Genomic DNA, 25,273 nt, shown 5'->3' with positions numbered 1-25,273 from the left:
GTTCTGCGTGTGGTAAAAGTGATCAGGCAGCGTTATTCTTCGGGTCAGTACGTTTACAGCGATACTACACTTACTGTATTTTTTTCATGTTTTGGCGCTTTTACACAATAAAACAATTTTATAGAAAAAAAAATATTTTTTTTGCATTGCTTTATTCTGAGCGCTATAACTTTTTTATTTTTTGGCTGATGGAGCTGTATGGCGGCTTTTTTTTGCGGAACAAGATGACGTTTTCAGTGGTACCATTTTTATTTCTATTCTGCTTTTTGATCGCATTTTTTTCCACTTTTTGTTTGGCGATATGATGAAAAAGCATATTTTTTTGCTTCGTTTTTTATTTATTTTTATTACGGTGTGCACAGAAGGAGTTAATTAGTGTGACAGTTTTATAGCTCGGGTTGTTTCGGACGCGGCGATACCAAATATGTGTACTTTTTTTGGTTTTGTAATAATTTACGGATTTATTGGTTTAATATTTTATTTATTTATTTTTATTTATTTTGTGATTTTTTTTTTAATAGTTTAAAAACTTTTTTTTTTTACTTTTTTTTACATTTTTACTTAGTCCCTGTATGGGACATTAATTTTTATTTTTCTGATCACTGATCTCATGTAATGTAATACACATATATTACATTATATGAGATCTTCACTGACTGTTTCAGTCAGAGTCTCCTGTCTGACTTCAGCTACATACAGGCTGAAGTCAGACAGGAAGGACACCATATATGGCAGAGCTGGAGGCGGTCATGTGACCTCCAGCTGCCATAGCAACCCCAGGTCCTCAAACGAAACGGAGGTCTTCGGAGGTAAGTAAGACGACCCCCTCTCTTCCTGCTGTCTCCTATATGCCGTGATCACTATAGATCACAGCATATAGAAGACAGCAAAGGGTTAACATCACTGGGACCTGATCTAATCAGGTCCCGATGATGTACCCTGTCAGAGCTAACGCTCTGCACCGGAATCGCAGTGCTTGCAGGACCCTGGGGGTCCTGAGCACTGCGAGACCACCCATCGTTTTTAAACGTCGGCACTGCACAGAGCCCGGCAAGCGCCGACGTTTATCTACAGTGGGCGGTCGGGAACCGGTTAATAAGATTCTGAAAAAATGCTGGAGCATTGGTAAGACCAAAAGGCATCACCAGATTCTCAAAATGACCCACAGGAGTGTTAAAAGCAGTCTTCCATTCATCACCCTCCTTCATGCGCAACAAATTGTATGCCCCCCGGAGATCAATTTTAGAGAACCACTTGGCCCCCACTAACTGGTTAAATAAATCAGGAATCAATGGCAGTGGGTAAGATTGCGTACAGTAATTTTATTAATCTCACGAAAGTCCAGACAAGGACGTAAACCGCCATCTTTTTTTTTTACAAAAAAAAATCCAACAGCCACAGGAGACTTGGAAGGCCTAATGTGACCGGCGGCCAAGCTTGTCTGTATGTATTCCTCCAAAGCCTTTCTCTCAGGAATAGTAAGATTAAATAAACGACTTTTAGGAAGAGTCGCTCCAGGGACAATTTCAATGGTACAATCATAGTCTCTATGGGGAGGCAAAATTTGTGACTCCTCCTCAGAAAAAACTCTCCAAAAATCCTGAATAGGTACAGGCAATTCCCCTTTTTCCACCGCAGCAATACGTCCGTTACAACACTTGTCATAACACTTAGGGCTCCAGGACTTAATTTCATTGGTAGACCAATCCAGTACAGGATTGTGCAATTTTAACCAGGGCAACCCCAATATTACAGGAGAAGGCAAATTATCCAATACCACCAAATCCAAATTCTCTTGATGAATACCATTAATAGTGAGGGGAAATTCACAGACCTTATGAGTAACACTCTTCAAGGGAGAACCATCAACAGAAACCACAGCAATAGGGGATGACAAAGTTTTAGGTTCTAATCTAAGTTTTTCCAAGAATCCCCCATCAATCACATTCAGAGTAGAACCACAATCCACAAATACCCGAAATTCAATTAATTCATCCTGAGCAGCGGTAGTAGCAGATAGGAATACTCCCTTAGAATTTAAACAGGCAATACGGGCATAACTGACCATTTTTTTTTCCTTTCTTCATACGAAGCACACAGTTCTTAATAAAATGACCAGAATTTCCGCAATAGAAGCACAAGCCTTCAGAAAGCCTGCGGTCTTTTTCCTGAGAGCGGGGTGCCATCGCCCCAATCTCCATCGGCTCTCCATTGTCAGCACAGACCCTCTCAGGACTCGGAGCTGACATAGCAGAGGATTTGCTCTCATTAACCTTTGCACGCAGTCTCCTGTCCACCCGTATAGCTAATTGCATTGTCTCCTGCAAGTTTCCAGGTGTGGGATAAGCAATCAGTAAATCCTTAACCCTTTCACCTAGCCCTGCAAGAAACAAGCTTTTCAAAGCTGAATCGTTCCACCCCACCTGGGCAGACCACCGGCAGAAGTGAGAACAATATTTTTCCACATTACCTGATCCCTGCCTCAAACGTCTCAATTCAGACTCAGCAGATGAGACACGATCAGGATCATCGTACAACAAACCCAAAGCAGAAAAAAAACTATCCACTGATCTAAAGCACGGATCACTAGGTTGGAGAGAGAAGGCCCATCCCTGAGGATCTTTGCGCAAAAGTGACATTATGAACCCTATGCGCTGTGATTCATCACCAGAGGATCCGGGTCTCAAACGAAAATACAATAAACAAGCATTTTTAAAAGAAAAAAAATCTTGTTGTTCGCCAAAAAATAAATCAGGCAGACGTACCTTTGGTTCCACAAAATGTGCTCCAGAACAGCTACTCACGTGTTGTTGGAGCTTGGCCACCTCCAGAGAGAGTCCCTGCAAGCGTTGAGCCAAATCTTGACCATGATGGAAAACTGGAGGTCTTTCCTTAGAGAAATTTTTTTTTTTTTTTTTTTTCTTTTAGGGCTGGACTTACTGTTGTGATCTGCTACAGGGACTAAGGAAAGACAGGAGATCTGTCCCTACAATAGAACTAAACTAGATCCCTACGATGTAACGGGGAACCTGATCCTGCGATCAGACCCGCTAAAGTCCTCGGCTAGTCTGTACGAAGACCTATAGATGTGAGGGAGGGATCCCTACAAGAACTAGGGACTGGGATAAGTTGGACACCTCCTAGCAGAAATAGTAGCAGTCAAAGACAAACACACAACAAAAAGCATAGAGGTCAGAAGACCTAGCAAAACTAACAGAGAACGGCAACAGAGCACCAAGCTAGCTCAAGAGTAGTAAATACAATGAAGTCCAGCAAGGCCAGGAGGGCGGAGCCGGATTAAATAGGCAAAAATGGTCATGTGACCAGCAAACTAAAAAAAACCTAACAGGAGAGTTCTAACACACCACTGGCGAGACACATTAATGGGGTTCATCATGGCAATATAAAAGAGGTCTCATTTAACTTCTTGGAAAAAGTAAGACGTAATGCTAAAAAGGGAGATCATGATAAACAAGTACTCCAGAAGGTGTGTGAATGGATATTTAGATTAAATAGTATCACACCGAAAGGCATTAATGAACAGCTGTCATATGCCCCTTTTTTATAGTTCTTTTTTATAGTTTGTGGTTTCTTTTGAGGGGTTGTTCTGGTACATTACTCAGGCCCAGTTTTGGACTAAAAATTGATTGTTGACCTTCCATTTGCATGGTTCTGTGTCCCCTAATGAGACAACGGATTGTATCAAAATTACAGCAAGCAGAGCAGCGTGTAACACATCGCTAGAATCAGGGTCTCAACCCCTGCATCATAAATTAAAAAAATAATAATATGCAGACAGATTACCTTTAAAAATAAATTTCGATGGAAAGCACACGGAGATGAGCCCCATGGCCTGCCAGCTCCACACTGCCAGGACAGGTTTTAGCGAGGTCACAATGCCATTACATAGGCCTTAAAAGGGTACATGTGACACTAGGAGTGAATGACAAGCTGATGCAACACCAGGCCATTATCAGACAACATAATAGGGAAATATCCACCAGTCTAAGATCCAGGGAAAATTAAAGAAGCTCAGTTTCTTTGCAGATTTTTCCTGCGTCACAAGCATATTCCCTGTGTTCTGCCAGCACCAAGGGGATGTGTGTCACCACATGGTCTAAGTGTATGAATGAGGGCGTCTGTATAGATCCTGTCATGCAGGCAGTGAGAAGTGTCACTATTTTAACTTAATTATAAATCATATTTCAAATGTGTCGTCAACTATATGGACAAAAGTATATGGGCACTACAAATCCCATCTAAGAGATTTTCTGACTCCCCTCCTACATCCATAGACATAATACGGAGTCGCTCCTCTGCAGATATAACGACTCCCGCTCTTCTGGGAAGGTTTTCTACAAGATTTTAGAGGCGTCTGTGGGAATTTTTCCCCTTCATCCAGAAGAGCATTTGTGAGATCAGACCCTGATGTTGGGGGATCACAATCTCCTTTCTTGTATGGGGCTGAGGTCCGGTTATGTTCTTCCACGCCAAACTCCCCAAACCATGTCTGCATGGATCAGAAAAGGGTGTTCCCCAATCTATTCTCATAAAGCTGGACGCTACATTAAGATTTCCCTTCACTAGAACTAAGCGGTCGACGCCGACCCCCTCACAACAATCCCATAGTATCACCCCTCCTCCACCAAATTGTACAGCAGGTACAATGCAGTCAGGGAGTAACGCTCTCCTGGCAACCACCAAACCCAGACTCCTCCATCAGATGCCGGCTAGAGAAGTGTGATCCATCACTGCACAGGACACGTCTCCTCGATTCCAGTTGTGGCGGCTTTACACCACTCCATCCGACGATCGTTATTGTGCTTGGTGATGTACGGCTGCATGCAGCTGCTCGGCCATGAAGCTCCCGGAGGGGGCGCTGTGTTTGTGCTGATACCAGAGGAGGTCTGGACTCTGCAGTTATGGGGTCAGCAGAGCGTTGGTGACTTTTTTGCCCTCTGCTCCTCAGCACTCGGCCCCCCGCTCTGTAACATTATGGGGTCTCAGCTTCGTGGCTGAGTTTCTGCAGTTCCTTCCACTTCTCAATAATACCACTCACAGGTGATGGGGGAAGATTTAGGAGGGAAGTAATGTCATAAACGGACTTGTTACACCGGTGGGTCAGGATTGCGCGAGGGACCCAGATGTTATACACCAGGGGCATTGGGACTGAATGAAAAACCTAAATGCAATGATTAGGATGTGGAGACCAATACATTTGTCCATGTAATTTAGGTTTGGCTACTAAATCTATATGCACATTGACATGTAGATCAGGTGCACTTCCACATGCACTTGAGGAACATAGATTAGAAACAGAGACTTATTCTAGTGCATCATTAATTACAACTTCAATTTCCTGACCTGTCGCTTGCTGAGGAAATCTAGTGACTGCAGTCTGGGTGACAAATGATTGAGCTTCACGGTTTCTAATTGTTTGGTTGATAAAAAACCTCCATCGACCCACGGGTGATGACTGTGGCGCTGCTTCCCCTAGAAAGAGAACACATCTTGGTAAATCAAGTAAAAATTACAAAGTGAATTAATTGGAAATCATTAATGGAAGCTGATAAAAATAAAATCAATCGAAAATCCACCCCTTTTTATATATTTTTTTTAAATACACCCAGTGTCTTAGAAATAACAAACAAAAACCCTAATGACATCTTAATGTTCATGGACCATACTGCCCAGAGATCCGGCAGTGGGTACTGGAAAGAGTACTCCACCCACCCCCAGGCTGCAATACCATACTGCTAGCTTGCTTGCACTTGAAATGAGGCCTTTTAGGGTTGTGGAGGCAGACGCCGGCCACAATGTCATGGCTGCGTCGGCGGCCTGGTATCCATACTCAGTCCCCAGCCGCCCGGCGGCCGGCTGTCCACACTTGGTTCCCAGCCGCCAGGGGGCGTCCGGGTGTCCGTACTTGGTCCCCAGCCGCCCCTATTTGTCCCGGTAACCTTCCCCACACTTTTCTTAGCCTGGCCTGCTTTGGGGCAGCATTGGCCGAGCCCACCAGACAACCAGATTCCTCCGGTGGGCCCTGGCTTCTACATCAGGGGAGTTGAGAGTGCCAAGGTGAGGAGCATGATGTTGATGATAGAAGTTAGCATCTGCTTTGTTTTCTTGGAATGCAAGCGTAAGTGTGCAGCCTGCCACCCACCCACCCCCAGGCTGCAATGCCATACTGCTAGCTTGCTTGCACTTGAAATGAGGCCTTTTAGGCTTGTGGAGGCAGACGCTGGCCACCATGTCATGGCTGCGTCGGCGGCCTGGTATCCATACTCAGTCCCCAGCCGCCCGGCGGCCGGGTGTCCACACTCAGTCACCAGCCGCCAGGGGGTGGCCGGGTGTCCATACTCGGTCCCCAGCCGCCCTTATTTGTCCCGGTAACCTTCCCCACACTTTTCTTAGCCTGGCCTGCTTTGGGGCAGCATTGGCCGAGCCCACCAGACAACCTGACTCCTCCGGTGGGTCCTGGCTTCTCCATCAGGGGAGTTGAGAGTGCTAAGGTGAGGAGCATGATGATGATGATAGAAGTTAGCATATTTTGAGGGGTTGTTCTGGTACATTACTCAGGCGCAGTTTTGGACTAAAAATTGATTGTTGACCTTCCATGATCTATGGGTTGTCCTAAGCTTGGGACACCCGCATCTTGATTTATCTTTACATCGTGTATACTCTCCTTCCAGGTCCATTAGGTTTATCTTTATGTACATCATATTTTTATATGGATAAAATAAACCCCCACTCTAAGCTGAACCCCTTCTGCAGGGATATCAAGCCATATTGTTTAGAGGAAATGGGGGTTTATAAATGATACATTTTTATCAAATTTGTACTTCTTTTGGGCCTCTCCCTTTAGTATTGTAGTCTATAGTGACTTTTCTATATCTTTTATGGGTGACAGTTAAAGTGTCTATATCTGCTGGCCTGTCTGTTGATTGCGCATTTATGCACGCATATATTGCGGTCTTCTGGCGGGGTTACGCCCCCTTCTGATGTCTCTAGCTGTGGGGCGCATCAACCGTGGTTGCTCTTTTGCGCTGCTGCGTAGTTGTCGGCACTATGCGTTCCATGAAGTGGAACGCGAGTGCTTTACCGGGGAGCGCTGGATGTGACGCATGAAGCCTTTAGCCTTGCGTTCCAAGGGCTGGAACACACAAACACAATATAGCCGAGCACAGGAAGTGACGTCGGCGAAAACCGGAAGCTGTGCGTTCCATGGTGTGGAGTGCACGCCGATCTACCAGGTCTAAGAGTCCTGGATTAGACTAGCAATGGAGGCTATGGAGCGCAAACACATGGAGTATGGGGCCTATTTGTTTACAGGTTGTACACCTGTTATCTATTATTGGGACTTATTGGGACCAATGGAATCAGGGGGGAGGGTGTATTTAAACAGGACTATTGGAAGGTTTGAGTTACCTATCCTAGTTCTGACTATCAAAATGGACTGAACATCAGTGTGCATCTATATATTATACATCTAAACCCTGGACATTCCTTCTGTATCAGCCTCCTGAGGAACCATACATTTGGGAAACGCTTTGAGGCACTGGGACACTAATCAGAGACCTGCGACATGAGGACACTATTTTGAGGCTTGAGGCTTCTATCATCTATCCGGGACCATTTTTTTTTATCTATGGTCATGTTAAGTTCTCCATTTGAAACACTGGGACACTGATCAAAGGCTGAAACCTTCGTTATGCATCCGGGACCATCTCCTTATGTAGCGTCGGCGTCCCTGCCTCCTGCTAGGCAGGGACGCTGTTCCCCTCACCTCTCCGCTCTGTGCCCGGCGTCTTCCTCCCGCTCTGCTGGCAGCGCGCGCTGCTTCCCGGTCACGGTGCTTAGGGCGCGCGCGCGCTCCCCCTCTCTTAAAGGGGCCGCGGGCGCCGTCCTAAGGAGTCCCCGGCCAATGGCCGGAGGACTTCACCATATACAAGGCACCTCCTCCAAAATGGAGGTGCCCGAGCAATGTTGTTGCAAAGCCTTCACTCTGCTTCAGCCCTCAGGTCCCGTTTCCAGTTACCTGCCAGTCACCTGCCAGATTCCTGCCTGTTACCTGCCAGATTCCTGCCTGTTACCTGCCAGTCACCTGCCAGATTCCTGCCTGTTACCTGCCAGATTCCTGCCTGTTACCTGCCAGATATCCGTTTACCTGCTTGCAAGCCTGCGGTCCGACGGTCTGCCTTCCGACACCTGTTAGTCTGTCTATGGACCAGCCTGCCCGCTCACCTGGGAGCGCTCGTCTGCTACCTGCCTGCTAGCCTACCTGGAGGCTCCGCCGTCACTTGCCGTGACCACCTGCCTGTCCAGAGACTCTTGTCTGCTCACCTGGGAGCGCTCATCTGCTACCTGCCTGCTAGCCTACCTGGAGGCTCCGCCGTCACTTGCCGTGACCACCTGCCTGTCCAGAGACTCTCGCCTGCTCACCTGCTACCTGCCTGCTAGCCTACCTGGAGGCTCTGCCGTCACTTGCCGTGACCACCTGCCTGTCCAGAGACTGTCCCTGTCACTTGCCGTGAGTACCCGTCCTTCTACCCAGAGACTGTCCCTGTCACTTGCTGTGACTACCTGCCCTTCTACCCAGAGACTGTCCCTGTCACTTGCCGTGACTACCTGCCCTTCTACCCAGAGACTGTCCCTGTCACTTGCCGTGACTACCTGCCCTTCTACCCAGAGACTGTCCCTGTCACTTGCCGTGATTACCTGCCCGTCTTCCCTGGGAGCCACCCGCTTCCTTACAAGGACCGCCCCCTTGTATAGTTGCTCAGAGGTTACGCCTCCCAGACCCGTTACAGTTTGCTCGGGCCATGGAATCCGGTGGCACCCAAGCTCCCTCGCTCTCGGACCTATGTCATGAACTGTCCCGTCAGAGGTCCCAACAGGAGTCCATCCTGAGTCACCTGCGGAGTGTCAACTCTCGTCTGGACACTCTGTCTGCTCCACCTGCAACCACCGCTAGTGTCATGACTCGCAACCCGGCAGCGCCGCTGCCCACCAATACCATGGTATCCTGTCCCGGACCCCGGTTTTCTGCACCTCCTCGTTTCGGAGGTGACTCCGCTCAAGCTCGGGGCTTCATAAACCAGTGCACCCTGCACTTTGAACTCTTGTCCCACCAGTTTATCTCCAACCGGTCCAAAGTAGCCTTTATCATGTCCCACCTCACGGGGGAGGCTCTGGCTTGGCTAAATCCTCTGTGGGAGAGAGGAGATCCCCTGGTGTCCGACCTGCCAGCCTTTCTCACGGCTTTCCGGAAAGTCTTCGACGAACCCGGACGGAAGACCTCATCCGCATCGTCTCTGCTACGCCTCCGTCAAGGAGATCTCACCGTGGGCCAATATGCCATACGGTTCCGTACCCTTGCTTCGGAGCTGGCCTGGGATAACGACGCTCTGGTGTCTGTCTTCTGGGAGGGTCTGTCCGGCCGTATTAAAGATGAACTCGTCGGTCGGGACATTCCTACCACTCTCGACGACTTAATAACACTTGCCACCCGGATTGATATCCGATTCCAGGAGCGCGCCAAAGAGGTCACCCGTGAGAGGAGGTTTCCACGTCTAGCCCCCACCTTCCAGAAACCCGTCAATCCCTCCGTTACTCCCCAGGCACACTCACCTGAGCCTATGCAGGTCGACCAGACCAAGATGGTCAAAACCCGTCAAGACTTACGCCGTGCCGAGGGGAGCTGCTTCTACTGTGGCAGTAAGGAGCACCGGATCCGTTCCTGCCCAGAGAGGTCGGGAAAAGCCTGTGTCTAGGATCGCTCAGAGAGGTCGCCCTAGACAAAAGTAAACCCTCTCCATCTCTGATGCTGTCAGTCTCTATCACCTGCGGAGAGAACCGCTATTTCGAACTGGCTCAACTTGACTCAGGAGCTGCTGGAAATCTCATTTCTCAGTCTCTGGTAGAGAAATACCGCATTCCCACCAAACCTCTGGCCATACCTTTATCTGTCGCCGCCGTGGATGGGGGCCTCTTACCACATCCCATCCAACTCATCACCAAATCCATAACTCTGCAGGTGGGAATGCTGCATTCTGAGAGCATCTCCTTTCATGTTCTGCCTGGACTCTCTCACGCACTCTTGTTAGGTCTACCTTGGCTCCAGAAACATGCACCCGTGCTTGACTGGCAGACCGGAGAAGTCCTTCGCTGGGGACAGGACTGCCATAGGACTTGTCTAGTTAGTTCCCGTTCATCCTGCTCGTCCTTCTCCTACCCCAGTCAGTCTACCCGGTCTACCGGTTCCCTATTGGTCTTATGCGGATGTCTTCAATAAAAAAGAAGCAGAGACATTACCCCCTCAAAGACCATACAATTGTCCAATCGACCTGATACCCGGCTCTACTCCTCCCCGTGGGCGTATCTACCCTTTGTCCGCAGTGGAGACCCGGTCCATGTCATAATATATTGAGGTGAATCTGGCCCGGGGATTTATCCGGAAATCTACCTCCCCGGCGGGAGCAGGCTTCTTCTTCGTCAAAAAGAAGGACGGCTCACTCTGTCCATGTATAGATTATAGAGGCCTTAACCAGATTACAGTGAAGAATAAAAACCCCCTCCCGCTCATTCCTGAATTATTTGACCGCCTGAGGGGGGCTAGAATCTTCACCAAACTGGATCTCCGTGGGGCGTATAACCTGGTCCGTATCCGTCAGGGGGATGAGTGGAAGACGGCATTCAACACCCGGGACGGCCACTATGAGTACCTTGTAATGCCCTTCGGTCTCTGTAACGCTCCTGCCGTCTTTCAAGAGTTGGTCAATGACATCTTCCGTGACCTTCTCTACTCCTGCGTGGTGGTGTACCTGGACGACATCTTGGTCTTCTCTCCGGACCTTCCTACTCACCGGAGGGATGTTCGTCAGGTCCTGCTCAGGCTCAGGCAGAACCACCTCTACGCTAAATATGAGAAGTGCATCTTTGAGCAGACCTCTCTTCCATTTCTGGGCTACATAATCTCTCAGACCGGCCTACAAATGGATCCTGAGAAACTGTCCGCCATCCAGAAGTGGCCCCGACCAGAGGGGTTGAAGGCTATTCAGCGGTTCCTGGGCTTCGCCAACTATTACCGCCTCTTCATACCGCACTTCTCTTCCCGGACTGCCCCTATCTCTGCGCTCACCCGTAAGGGTACTAATCCCAGAAGATGGCCGCCCGAAGCTGAGGAGGCCTTTCTTTCCTTAAAACAGGCCTTCTCCTCCGCCCCGGTGCTGCATTGTCCGGACGGCAACAAACAATTCTTCCTAGAAGTTGACACTTCCTCCTCCAGAGCCGGGGCGGTACTTACCCAAAAGTCATCTTCCGGAAGAATGGTAACCTGCGGTTTTTTCTCCAAACTCTTCTCCTCTTCTGAGCGCAACTATTCTATTGGAGACCGTGAATTGTTAGCCATTAAGCTGGCACTGGAGGAGTGGCGTTACCTGCTCGAGGGGGCTCTTCACCCGGTAATAATTTACACGGACCACAAGAACTTGGCTTACCTTCAGAGCGCCCAGAGACTTAACCCGCGCCAAGCCCGGTGGTCCTTGTTTTTTGCCCGCTTTGATTTTGTTCTTCATTTTCGCCCGGCAGACAAAAACATCAAAGCTGATGCCTTGTCCCGATCCTTCCTGGTGTCTGATCTAGAGGAGGAACCTAAGCACATCATTGATCCCGCCAGAGTAATGTAAGTGCCTCCTGTGAATGTAAATCGTCTCCCTCCCGGTAAGACGTTTGTAACTGTACCTGATCGGAAGAAGGTCCTACACTGGGGTCATTCGTCTAAGCTAGCTATCCACGCCGGTCAGAAAAAGACCCTCCAGCTCATTACCCGGCATTACTGGTGGCCTACCCTGCACAAGGATGTAATAGACTTTGTTTCTGCCTGTGTGTCCTGCGCCCACAACAAAGTTCCGAGACACCTGCCAGCCGGTCGCCTTCTTCCTCTTCCAGTACCTGCTTCCCCGTGGCAGCATATTGCTATGGACTTTATAACGGATCTTCCTGTCTCTGCCGGTTGTACAGTCATTTGGGTGGTCGCTGATCGCTTCTCCAAAATGGCGCACTTCATTCCCCTGCCGGGTCTCCCGTCTGCACCCGAACTGGCTAAAGACTTTATCCGCCACATCTTCCGTCTCCATGGCCTGCCCCTCCACATCGTGTCAGATCGTGGGGTTCAGTTCACCTCACGCTTCTGGAGAGCCACATGTAAGTTGCTTGACGTCACTCTGGACTTCTCCTCCGCTTACCATCCACAGTCCAATGGTCAAGTGGAGCGGATCAATCAGAACCTGACCAGTTACCTCCGGCACTTCGTTAATGCCCACCATTCGGACTGGGTGGATCTCCTACCATGGGCAAAGTTCTCTTACAATAATCACGAGAGCGAATCTTCCTCCAAATCCCCGTTTTTTGTAGTCTTCAGTCAGCATCCTCGGATCCCATTTCCCGTCTCCACCTCGGTGGACAATCCGGCTGCGGAATCTCTCGTTCGCGAATTCTCCTCCATTTGGGAGAGTACCCGATCCGCACTCCTTCAGTCGTCCGAACGGATGAAAAAACACGCTGACAAGAAACTCCTGGATCCTCCACAATTCCGTCCTGGAGATAAAGTCTGGCTCTCGTCCAAATATGTCCGGCTCAAGATTCCCTCCTACAAGTTAGGGCCTCGGTTCATCGGCCCACTGGAAGTTATCAAACAGATCAACCCGGTGGCCTATAAATTAAAACTCCCGGCCAACTTACGGATCCCTAACTCCTTCCATGTATCTCTCCTCAAACCCGTGGTACTTAACTCTTTTTCCAAGTCTACGGGCACGCCTCCTGCTCCGGTTTCCGCTGAGAACGAGTTTGAGGTAGAGAACATTCTGGCCACCAAAAGGGTAAGAGGAAAAACCTTTTTTCTGGTAGATTGGAAGGGGTTTGGTCCTGAGGAGAGAACGTGGGAGCCCCGGGAGAACATCCATGCCCCTCTCATCCTTGATAAATTTCTCTCTGGCCTAAAAAAGGGGGGGCCTAAAGGGGGGGGTACTGTAGCGTCGGCGTCCCTGCCTCCTGCTAGGCAGGGACGCTGTTCCCCTCACCTCTCCGCTCTGTGCCCGGCGTCTTCCTCCCGCTCTGCTGGCAGCGCGCGCTGCTTCCCGGTCACGGTGCTTAGGGCGCGCGCGCTCCTCCTCTCTTGAAGGGGCCGCGCATGCCGTCCTAAGGAGTCCCCGGCCAATGGCCGGAGGACTTCACCATATATAAGGCACCTCCTCCAAAATGGAGGTGCCCGAGCAATGTTGCTGCAAAGCCTTCACTCTGCTTCAGCCCTCAGGTCCCGTTTCCAGTTACCTGCCAGTCACCTGCCAGATTCCTGCCTGTTACCTGCCAGTCACCTGCCAGATTCCTGCCTGTTACCTGCCAGTCACCTGCCAGATTCCTGCCTGTTACCTGCCAGTCACCTGCCAGATTCCTGCTTGATACCTGCCAGATATCCGTTTACCTGCTTGCAAGCCTGCGGTCCGACGGTCTGCCTTCCGACACCTGTCAGTCTGTCTATGGACCAGTCTGCCCGCTCACCTGGGAGCGCTCATCTGCTACCTGCCTGCTAGCCTACCTGGAGGCTCCGCCGTCACTTGCCGTGACCACCTGCCTGTCCAGAGACTCTCGCCTGCTCATCTAGGAGTGCTCACCTGCTACCTGCCTGCTAGCCTACCTGGAGGCTCTGCCGTCACTAGCCGCGACCACCTGCCTGTCCAGAGACTGTCCCTGTCACTTGCCGTGAGTACCCGTCCTTCTACCCAGAGACTGTCCCTGTCACTTGCCGTGACTACCTGCCCTTCTACCCAGAGACTGTCCCTGTCACTTGCCGTGACTCTCTGCCCTTCTACCCAGAGACTGTCCCTGTCACTTGCCGTGATTACCTGCCCGTCTTCCCTGGGAGTCACCAGCTTCCTTACAAGGACCGCCCCCTTGTATAGTTGCTCAGAGGTTCCACCTCCCAGACCCGTTACACCTTATGAGCAAGATAAGTCATCTACTTACATTAATTTCATAATCTTTTCTCTGTGTTTATAATATATGCCTTAGATTGCATCAGATTGTGATGGAATTTATTCTAGGGCAAGCCAGGATATTTAGGGATAGCCGTCGTGGAGCAGGGGCGCCAAAATCGCCAGCTATAACTAGGGTGCCAACCTCCGCAGTGCTTATATATAGTGTAGAGGTCTATGAAAGAGTGATCCTGCTTGTTTGTTTTAATTATGCACTACAATCACTTTGTTCACTGACTTGCACTTATCTTTGTGAGGTACTGAAAAACTCGCTATATGATTCTATATAATCCTTTTCTATATGTATAAAGGAAGGGATTACTTTATTAATGGTATACTAGCTGTGTGAGATACCCCCTTCTTTTGCCATTAGGGCTCTATGGAACAAACCAATAGAGTTCAGTACCTCTAGTGTGTTTTTTTTTCACAATAATATATATGTTTGTCCGCTTTTTAAAGAGATTTTTTCTGATTAAAGGTTTTTTTTATTCTGAGGTTACACGCTAGCCACGCTTTTTCCTCAGAACAGTTGTATTCTAATATAAAGAATTACATCTAGAAAATGGACAACACGTGTATTTCACAGCTGCAAATGTGCAACCAATAGCCCTAAATCCAACGGCTACAATGCTAACCGCTTTCTTCACGTTACGTCAAAATGACACATTTGCAAAAACACTACTGCATTCGGAAGTTCCTACGTTTTACACATGGAAAGCGAGTACAAAATCATTTGAGCGACGCAAACGAGGAAAGCGAGTTGACCGACAACCTGGCATATTCACTAGTGCACGACTTCATCATCTCCTGCCTCGACTACTGCAACCTCCTGATCTGTGGCCTCCCTTCCAACACTTTTGCACCCCTCCAATCTATCCTAAACTCTGCTGCCCGACTAATCCACCTGTCCCCCCGCTATTACCCAGCCTCTCCTTTCTGTCAATCTCTTCACTGGCTCACCATTGCCCAGAGACAACAGTTCAAAACCCTAACCATGGCATACAAAGCCATTCACAACCTGTCTCCTCCATATATCTCTGACCTAGTCTAACGGTACATACCTGCACGCAACCTCCGATCCTCACAAGATCTCCTTCTCTACTCCCCTCTTATCTCCTCCTCCCACAATCGCATACAAGATTTCTCCCGTGCATCCCCCCTACACTGGAACTCTCTACCCCAACATATCAGACGCTCGCCGACTGCGGAAACCTTCAAAAGGAAGCTGAAGACTCACCTCTTCCGACAAGCCTACAACCTGCAGTAACCACCGCTCCATCATACCGCTCCATGACCAGCCCTACCCTTACCTACTGTATCCTCACCCATCCCTTGTAGATTATGAGCCCTCGCTCCTCCTGTACCAGTCGCCGTCACGTTTTGTTCAAGATTATTGTATAAATAAATAAATTACAGCATTCATCCCAAGCAAACTTATTGGGATGAATGCTCAATGGCGCACAAAAAAAAAAAATCGGTACAGGCTCTTGATCGATCATTGCAAGATTTACATGGAAACATCAGACCATTTGGGAACGCATTAATATTGCTAGCAGGAGGTTTCAGGCAAACATCACCTGTAATTCCTTCATCGACACCAGCGGACAAAAATAAATGCTTGCCTGAAATGCTCTACTTTGTGGCGACACATAAAGATGTTAAAATGGGGGGTGGGAGGCGTGGCTAGCAGGGGAAGGAGCAGGACACATGATTTAGAGCTCCTCAAGTAATCCTCCAACATCTTTGCAAATAAGCAGGATTAACATATTAATCAGCACCTGGAAGACCCTGGAGAGGGACTGTGTAGTCTAGGCACCCTCTTGTGTGGACTGTCTTTCCCAAGGAAGCATCGGAGCCTTGCGGCCTGTATGTGGGTCTGAAGCCATACTGAGGCCTACCTGTGGACTTAAAGCCTGCACTCATCCGGGCAGCTCCTGGGACCGCTGAAGGGAGACGCTGCCGCATCGCCTCTCGCTGCTGACACAGCCCGGCAAGGATCGTCCTGAGGCCGTGGGGAGCGTGAGGAGGAGTGAGGTGAGCAGAGGCAGTGGGAGCCGCCGCTCGTGCCGCGACCGACGGTCGGCCCATGTCGCTCTCGCCCCCACCACCCCCCGGCCATACCGCGCTATCAACCCACACTGGCCCCACCAGCACTACAGGTCCGGAGAAGCCCGCTCCCTCAAGTGGGGTCTCGCTGGGAGCAGCCCCAACATACGGCGGCCACCAGCGTGCGGCTGGGAGAGGAGGCGCAGTGTCACTGGGCACCGTCATCTTGGCCTGAGACATTGAAGGCATTAGCGCCGCACTGCCAGTCCACATGTACCCCCTCGGCTCTGTGTTACGCAGGGGTCACCAGGGGGACCGCTGCTGGCCGGCCCTGCATACAGGAGAACCCCCCCCAGTGAACGCCTAAGGACAGTAAGAAGAAGGAGGCAAAGGAGACCTGAGGTACTGTGCAGAGGCCCACCTGAGGCCGTAAGATTCTTTGGTGCCCCACCACAGCCGCTGGCACCCCTCCTCCTCGGCTCTCACTCTCTCAAGTGCCTCCAATTCACCCATAGACAGCATCTTTATTAAGAGGGAGGCACTGGTGTCTCAGAGAGTGTAACTGGGACAGAGTACTAAGTGCATTTGGAAGGAGAGAGTAAACAAAAGTATCAGAGACAAAGATAGGCTGAAGAGGCTATCTCAATATACAGGATCACACTCTCTACAAACACCATAGGCCTTTATAAATATCTACCAGCCTTAATACGAAAATAACAAGATCCTTGTATCTGCAACAACCAATATCTGAGACAGAGCTTTACTGCCATCTAGTGGTCAAAGAAAAACCTGGCATCAACCACTAAAGAAAGAGCTAAACAGTCTCAAAACAACTAACAAACCCTGAATAGACAATGACCTGATCCGATTAAAAGTCCCCACATGTTGGCAAAAGGAGAATCAAATGTAGCTCTCACACAAACATTAAACATGGGGAAATCAGGAGTTAAAACACCTCGAATGTCTTCTATACCAACCAAAGCAGTCACACAAGCAGATGTGGACAAATTCTTGGAAAAAAACAAGCAGGAATGCCGGACCTTGACAAGTACTCTAAACGCAATGATCCACATCAGTAGGAGGACTCAGACTCTCTTCCAGAAAGTGATTCGGATATTGGAGGGGACATGAGAGACAACACGGTAACCCGCTCATTTATAAAGAGAATTCTGTGCAAATCGTTAGAACCCATCTGCAAGGAACTAGTGGAGATCAAACATGACCTAGTACAACAGGGCCACAGACTGAAAACAGTAGAACACAATCAAGCAACCATAACGCACCATTCCAATAACCTACTGGACTGTCTCATCTCACATGAATCTCAGCTTCAGAACATATGTAGCACCCCGAGGGCTCGGCTGCTACAGGGGTATTGCACCTCAAACCAGAGGTGTGATATTCCACTCCCGGGTAAGGATGGAGTGTGGACCAGGACTCTGTAGGCTGCATGCACCACACACACCCCATTTCCGAGAGACAGCTCAACGGTGCTCCCACAGAAGTGCAGGCATGACCGCTTCTGTCCCTGGCTGGAGTGGGGAGGGGGAGGAAAACCCAGTGGTGTAGGAGCAGATAGGGGAGGGTCTCTGGGCATAGGTAGGAGCCCATTGGGTGCTAGTCACCTGGGCTCGGGTGTTAGAGGGAGGTATATAAGGTGGGCACCATCTTAGAGAGGGGTTAGTTCAGTCAGGAGGAGAAGAAGAGAGGAGTTCAGCCAGGAGGGCTGACAGGGAGCTGTGGCTCAGTCTGGGCCCAGCTCCACGAGGCAGGCCTGGAGTGGAGGCCAGAAACAGCAGACAGGACAGGAACAGAAGAGAAAGGAAACAAGGAACAGAACATTAAGAGAGGCCCAGAGACACGAGAGAAGAAGGAACCCCATAGACCCAGGAGAGTGCGAGTGACAGGTTGGCAGAACAGGGTACCGGATCCCAAGTTGGTGGAGGTGACTAATCCTCAGCCAAAGACCGGCGGTCGTGACTATACCTCAGTGCGACCCCTCACTACATCCCCCAGGAAAGCATACCACATAGGGTCAGGGAAACCGGAGATAGGTTTCGCCAAGAGAAGGCCCGAGGAAGCTGGACAATGGTGGGTCACTGGTGGGGATGGCCAGAGAAAGGAGGAGAAGGGAGCCCTGTGCCACACTCTGGAGTTGCCTGGGGGTTGGTCGAGCCCCTTGCCTGGTGGACGCAGCAAGGCTTGGGCAGTCACCGCCGATACCGAGGTGACTAAGACCAGTAAAGAACTGTGAGTAAAGCATTGGAAACTGCAACCACACGTCTCTGTGCTTCTTCGCCGCACCAGCACTACCAGTGCTGGAACGCTCGTGCACCATCACTCCCATCATCCCCACTAACTGCCCTGAGGCTATACTCCTCCCGTGGGGAGTCATCCCATTCTAAGCTGCACACAAAATACCAGCCTCAGCGGTCTGCCCTGCAGCGGCGGTCCCCACTGACCGCAATCCACGGGTGGCGTAGTCGGACACTTTGTTATTACACTAGGACTGCCATCGGCCTGACCACCCTGAGCCACGGGACCGGGTCAACCGCCACGGATACTACAACCCCCCCAGAAGCCCGGTTCCGGGTGCCCCTCGGCCCAGGGGGCGAGTCACATACAATCCACAATAGAGGATCATGAAAACCAAGAAAGAAGAAACAACATCCGCATTAAGGGCCTGCCGGAATCGATCGCCCCAGAAGCCCTAAACACAGCAGCAAAATAAATTTTCAGTAAACTCCTACTCGAAGAAGACACTAAAGACATAGAACTGATTAGAGTACATAGGTCTTTAAGGCCCAGACCAAAATAGAATGAACCTCCGCGGGACGTTCTATGCCAATTCTTAGACTATAGAACTAAGGACCTCATTCTACGCAGAGCTCGAGAAGTAGAGGAGATAACATACGAAGAGGCCCATCTAAAACTCTTCCAAGATCTATCGGCCACAACTTTAAAGAAGAGATGGATCTTAAAACCGTTTACAGGGGCCCTTCTACAAAAAGGCCACCGCTTCAAATGGCTTTTCCCCTTTGGCCTGCTCATCACGGCAGGAGATAAAAAACTCTCTGTCAGATCCTCCGCTGAAATAAAAGAGGCTTGCAAGTCACTGGATATTACACTATCAACCTATCCAGACTTGGAGGAATTCCATTCAGCCTCACTACATCAACCCTTGCAAAACCCATTTGAATGGCAACAAGGTGGATCTCCCAAATCTCAGAGACGTAAAAGGAAATCTGCCAGAAGAACGCCATCCAAAGAAGGAACTGATGTAACATGAGCAAGAAACCTTTAGTTCCTCAAGCCAATATCTATACTGGTTATAAATGGTTTTTCTATGGTTATAAAACCTGCTTGATAATTAACAACTCAGTCTTGACTCCCCATGTCGAATAAAGCCCCCCCCACCCCCCTTTCCATATTCCCCTGTTATCCTCTCCTCACGCCACAATCTTTCACCCCCCCAGCCCTCCTCCTCTTTTTCCCCTTCCTCTTTGGATTTCCCACATCCACTTACTGTTTTCTTTACCCCCTCCCCCCCTCTCAACCCCTTCCACCTCCCTCATACCGCCTCCCTAACCCAACCTTTAAGAAGTTGTCATCACTGTTTTAATGATAGGATAAATAACTTGTATGTCCCTAAGAGCCTACAGAAATTGGGAGACATTGTTCAAATCTATAGGATTGTGTTATGTTAAACTGGTTATTAATAGTAATGTTTTTTCTCCCACATCTAACCCCACCTTCCTTTCACAACCTCTCCAACCCATACCCTCCGACTCCTACCTACCAGGTTAAGAGTACATACCCAGGTGGTCAACAATCCAGTCGCCAGTCCCAACGTTATATTCAGCACAATGATGGACACGCAAGATAAGGTATACACTACTGCCACTCTCAAAGCTAAGGAGCTAAATTCTCTAGTAAATAGACGACACACACTAAATCAACTTAAAAAACAGAAAGCAGACATTCTGTTAATTCAGGAAACACACTTCAAACTTTCCAAACTCCCTAATTTTGAACAAACACATTATGACACATGGTTCCATGCCACCTCTACACAAACAGGGTCGAGAGGCGTCTCAATAGCAATCGCGAAAGGAATACCCCTCTGGATCCGAGAAACCCTCATAGATGAAAACGGACACTTCATTTTCATAAAAGGACTATTAGAAGGGAATCTGGTAACAATATGCAGTCTATACGCCCCCAATAAAAAGCTTATGAAATGGCTAATATCGACCTTGAGGAAAATTGGCGAATTCAGAGAGGGAGTCCTTATTTTAGGAGGTGACCTTAACGCAGCTTTGGAACCTCTAATAGACACCACAAAAAAAGAAAAGTAAGTTCTCCCAGAGAGATTTAAATAAAATAAAATCACATATTCAGTCACTACAAATGATTGACGTGTGGAGGTACAGTACAGACCAAAAGTTTGGACACACCTTCTCATTTAAAGATTTTTCTGTATTTTCATGACTATGAAAATTGTACATTCACACTGAAGGCATCAAAACTATGAATTAACACATGTGGAATTATATACTTAAAAAAGTGTGAAACAACTGAAAATATGTCTTATATTCTTGGTTCTTCAAAGTAGCCACCTTTTGCTTTGATGACGGCTTTGCACACTCTTGGCATTCTCTTGATGAGCTTCAAGAGGTAGTCACCGGAAATGGTCTTCCAACAATCTTGAAGGAGTTCCCAGAGATGCTTAGCACTTGTTGGCCCTTTTGCCTTCACTCTGCGGTCCAGCTCAGCCCAAACCATCTCGATTGGGTTCAGGTCTGGTGACTGTGAAGGCCAGGTCATCTGGCGTAGCACCCCATCATTCTCGTTCTTGGTCAAATAGCCCTTACACAGCCTGGAGGTGTGTTTGTGGTCATTGTCCTGTTGAAAAATAAATGATGGTCCAACTAAAAGCAAACCGGATGGAATAGCATGCCGCTGCAAGATGCTGTGGTAGCCATGCTGGTTCAGTATGCCTTCAATTTTGAATAAATCCCTAACAGTGTCACCAGCAAAGCACCCCCACACCATCACACCTCCTCCTCCATGCTTCACGGTGGGAACCAGGCATGTAGAGTCCATCCGTTCACCTTTTCTGCGTCGCACAAAGACACGGTGGTTGGAACCAAAGATCTCAAATTTGGACTCATCAGACCAAAGCACAGATTTCCACTGGTCTAATGTGTGGCATTGACCTGGTCTCTAATCTGAGCTACTGTTAACCTGCGATTTCTGAGGCTGGTGACTCGGATAAACTTATCCTCAGAAGCAGAGATGACTCTTGGTCTTCCTTTCCTGGGGCGTTCCTCATGTGAGCCAGTTTCTTTGTAGCCCTTGATGGTTTTTGCAACTGCACTTGGGGACACTTTCAAAGTTTTCCCAATTTTTTGCACTGACTGACCTTCATTTGTTAAAGTAATGATGGCCACTCGTTTTTCTTTACTTAGCTGCTTTTTTCTTGCCATAATACAAATTCTAACAATCTATTCAGTAGGACTATCAGCTGTGTATCCACCAGACTTCTGCACAACACAACTGATGGTCCCAACCCCATTTATTAGGCAAGAAATCCCACTTATTATACCTGACAGGGCACACCAGTGAAGTGAAAACCATTTCCGGTGACTACCTCTTGAAGCTCATCAAGAGAATGCCAAGAGTGTGCAAAGTCGTCATCAAAGCAAAAGGTGGCTACTTTGAAGAACCTAGAATATAAGACATATTTTCAGTTGTTTCACACTTTTTTGTTAAGTATATAATTCCACATGTGTTAATTCGTAGTTTTGATGCCTTCAGTGTGAATGTACAATTTTCATAGTCATGAAAATACAGAAAAATCTTTAAATGAGGTGTGTCCAAACTTTTGGTCTGTAGTGTACATGCACCCAAATGATCGCGATTACACCTTCTACTCTCACCCGCACAAATCCTATCATAGAATTGACTACTTACTAGCTCCTAAAAATACTTTCTCCATGATTAAAAGATCCTCAATACTACAGAATGTGTACTCCGACCACTGTATAGTAACCCTAGAAATGACGCTACATAAACCCTACCCCACTCATAGATCATGGAGGCTCAATGAATCGGTGCTGAACCTACCTAAAGCCCATGATCGCATCACGAAGGTACTGAGTCAGTACTTTAAGCAAAATGACAATGGTGAGGTATCGGCGCCGATTCTGTGGGAAACTCACAAGTCCGTGATCAGAGGAGAGCGGATATCTATTAACACATTCGTTAACAAACAAAAGCAACATCGAATAAATACACTATATATGGAAATTTGTGACCTTGAACTCAAACATAAAAAGCACATGGACTCTCAAATACTAAAGCAGCTATCCCAAAAAAGACAACAGCTTAAGGATATTTTAAACGTTGGAGCTGCAAAATGGTATGCATCTTGGCGGAATAGAATGTATGTACATGGAGATAAAGCATTTAAATTTATGCTCTCAAGAATTAGACAAAGACAACCCCGAACTTACATACACACAATTAAAAACCCAAAAGGGACCTCCACGTCTAATTATGAACAGATAGAAAAGGAATTTTTAAACTACTATAAGCAATTGTATAATTTAGGACAAAATGAAAACTCTGAGGAAAAAGCAGAAAGGAGACATAAAATTCAATACTTCTTGTCCAAACTTGACATGCCAAAAATTACAACCCTACAAAAACAGCAGCTAACTCGACCCTTCCAAATAAACGAGCTTAGGTCCCCCCTGTCAAGATGCCCTTCAGGCAAAGCACCAGGTCCAGACGGCTTTACAGTCACATACTACAAGTCGTTCCCTTCGATCCTCTTACCTCGCTTGCTGGCCTCATTCAATTCATTACTAGATGGTGACAAGTTCCCGGCTCAAGCTCTTGAAGCTAGAATATCCTTGATTTACAAGGAGGGTAAGGATCAGGAACTATGTAGTAGCTATCAACTAATCTCTAAACGTGGATTTAAAACTATTCACCAGCCTGATCGATGGTCGTATCTCAAAACTTCTTTCTAATATAATATCTCCGAGCCAGACAGGCTTTGTAGGAGGAAGAGAAGGGAAAGATAATGCTCACAAACTACTACACCTAATGCATTACGTTAACAAACAGAAACTCCCCCTAGTGTTGCTGGGGACTGATGGGGAGAAGGCCTTTGACAGGGTGGACTGGACCTATCTGGAAGAAACTCTCTAACTTTGGCTTTCCAGCTCAACTTGTCAAGGCCATCCTAAAGGCCCCGTCACACTTAGCGACGCTGCAGCGATCCCTGTCAGGAATCGTTGCTGCGTCGCTATGTGGTCGCTGGTGAGCTGTCAAACAGGAAGGCTCACCAACGATCAGGGGAGCAGCGACATCGTGGAAAGAATCTTTCCACGATGTCCTGCTCCTGGTTACCAGCCTGCTGAAGCAGGAGCAGGCTGGTAACCATGGTAAACATCGGGTTACTAGGGGCACACGCGCACCTAGTAAACCGTTGTTTATCATGGTTACCACTCTGCTACGGTGAGCGGGAGGTTACCGCTCACTTTAGCAGGCTCGTAACCATGATAAACAGCGGGTTACTAGGTGCGCATGTGCCCCTAGTAACCCGATGTTTACCATGGCTACCAGCCTGATCGCTGCTCCCGCTGGTCACACACAGCGATGTGTGCTGACCAGCGGGAGGGCAACGACCAAAAAAAGGTCCAGGACATTCTGCAGCGATCAGTGACCTCACAGCAGGGGCCTGATCGCTGCAAAGTGTCACACATAGTGACATCTCTGGTGAGGTCGCTGTTGCATCACCAAAACCGTGACACAGCAGCAATCTCGCTAGCGATCTCACTATGTGAGACGGGGGCTTAATTATGTATACAAACCCCTCAGCACGCATCAGAATCAATGGCTCTTTAATGGAACCATTCACCATCCATAATGGCACAAGACAAGGATACCCACTATCCCCGATATTATTTATTCTAACGATGGAACCTCTTTTAGCAGCAATACAACTCAAAAGGGAAATAACGGGTATTACAGTAGGCGGAACAGAACACAAAACAGCTGCCTTTGCAGATGACTTACTAATCCTTATGTTCAACCATATTAAAAGCTTCCCGGCCGTAATACAAATACTAAAGGTTTATATCTCACTAACTAACTTTAAGGTGAATATGTCAAAGTCAGAAGCGATAGACTGGAATACCCCCCCCTCCAAACTTTGTCCAAACTGAAATCTTCATACACCTTTTCCTGGCCCAAACATTACATATCTTATTTAGGTATCAAATTGAGCAGATCCCAAAACTACCATCCATTATTAGATAAAGTAACTAAAACTATTAAAACATGGCGGGATTCCTTCCTCTCCTGGACAGGACGTAAGAATATACTTAAAAGTTTAATTCTCCCAAAATTCATATATCTATTTTCTATGCTCCCTATCCAAATACCAGACTCTTACCTCAAAAAAGTAAACTCACTTTTTCTTTTCCTTTATTTGGTAAACCGCAAAACCCCGCATAAATGCACGCACATTGATGTTACACAGATCGAACGGAGGCATGGGAGACATTAGGACTTATTACTTCGCGGCAGTACTCTCAAGGTCAATTGATATAATCCGGAATAACCGTAATAAACCATGGATTGATATAGGAAATACTCTGTCCTCATACCCGCTTAGGGCTTTACTATTAACCTACTCTAAGGAATACCCTTATTATATCCAAACCAACCCCCTAGCCTGCACGATGCTCAAAATTTGGTCAAAATCCCACAAACTACTAATTCCACCCTCAACTCTGTTACTAAAACTATCGGATGTTCTGATGAGAGCGGATCAATTGTCATACACAAGAGATAAACGCACTTCTCAGATAGACAATATTACAATTGACCAGATTCTGACCGATGGAGCTCTACTCTCCCTTCCTGATCTGCAAAAGCTCCCAGGTCTGTCAAATCTCAACTTTCTCCAATATAACTCACTTAAGAACATACTTCAAAAAACTCATTATACCTTAGATATAACACATAAATTAACCCCATTTGAGGTACTATGTGCCAAAAGTAGTGTTGAGCATTCCGATACTGAAATATCGGGTATCGGCCGATATTCACTGTATCGGAATTCCGATACTTAATTCCGATACTTTTATAATATCGAATACCGGAATCGGAAGTTCCCA

At 48.0% G+C, this 25,273-nt stretch overlaps 1 protein-coding gene across 5 annotated transcripts in view; it reads right to left on the bottom strand.

Annotated features, from left to right (window-relative positions):
* The window catches only part of HIBCH (3-hydroxyisobutyryl-CoA hydrolase), a 535,761-nt gene that overhangs the window by 474,328 nt on the left and 36,160 nt on the right, over positions 1-25,273 (bottom strand). For 4 of the 5 annotated variants that reach the window (XM_073647944.1, XM_073647945.1, XM_073647947.1 and 1 more), the window contains one exon: positions 5,365-5,493. The exons of the other annotated variant lie outside the window; for it this stretch is intronic. In XM_073647944.1, coding sequence (XP_073504045.1) covers positions 5,365-5,493 — 129 coding nt within the window. The remainder of the gene's footprint in view (positions 1-5,364; positions 5,494-25,273) is intronic. 5 annotated transcript variants of the gene reach the window in all.

Source organism: Phyllobates terribilis, unplaced genomic scaffold, assembly GCF_046119375.1.
Source record: "Phyllobates terribilis strain yellow unplaced genomic scaffold, ASM4611937v1 Scaffold_9__5_contigs__length_417890890, whole genome shotgun sequence".
Lineage (NCBI taxonomy): Eukaryota > Metazoa > Chordata > Amphibia > Anura > Dendrobatidae > Phyllobates > Phyllobates terribilis.
The sequence above is the reverse complement of the archived record's forward strand: the minus strand, read 5'-3'. Positions and strand labels throughout refer to the sequence as shown.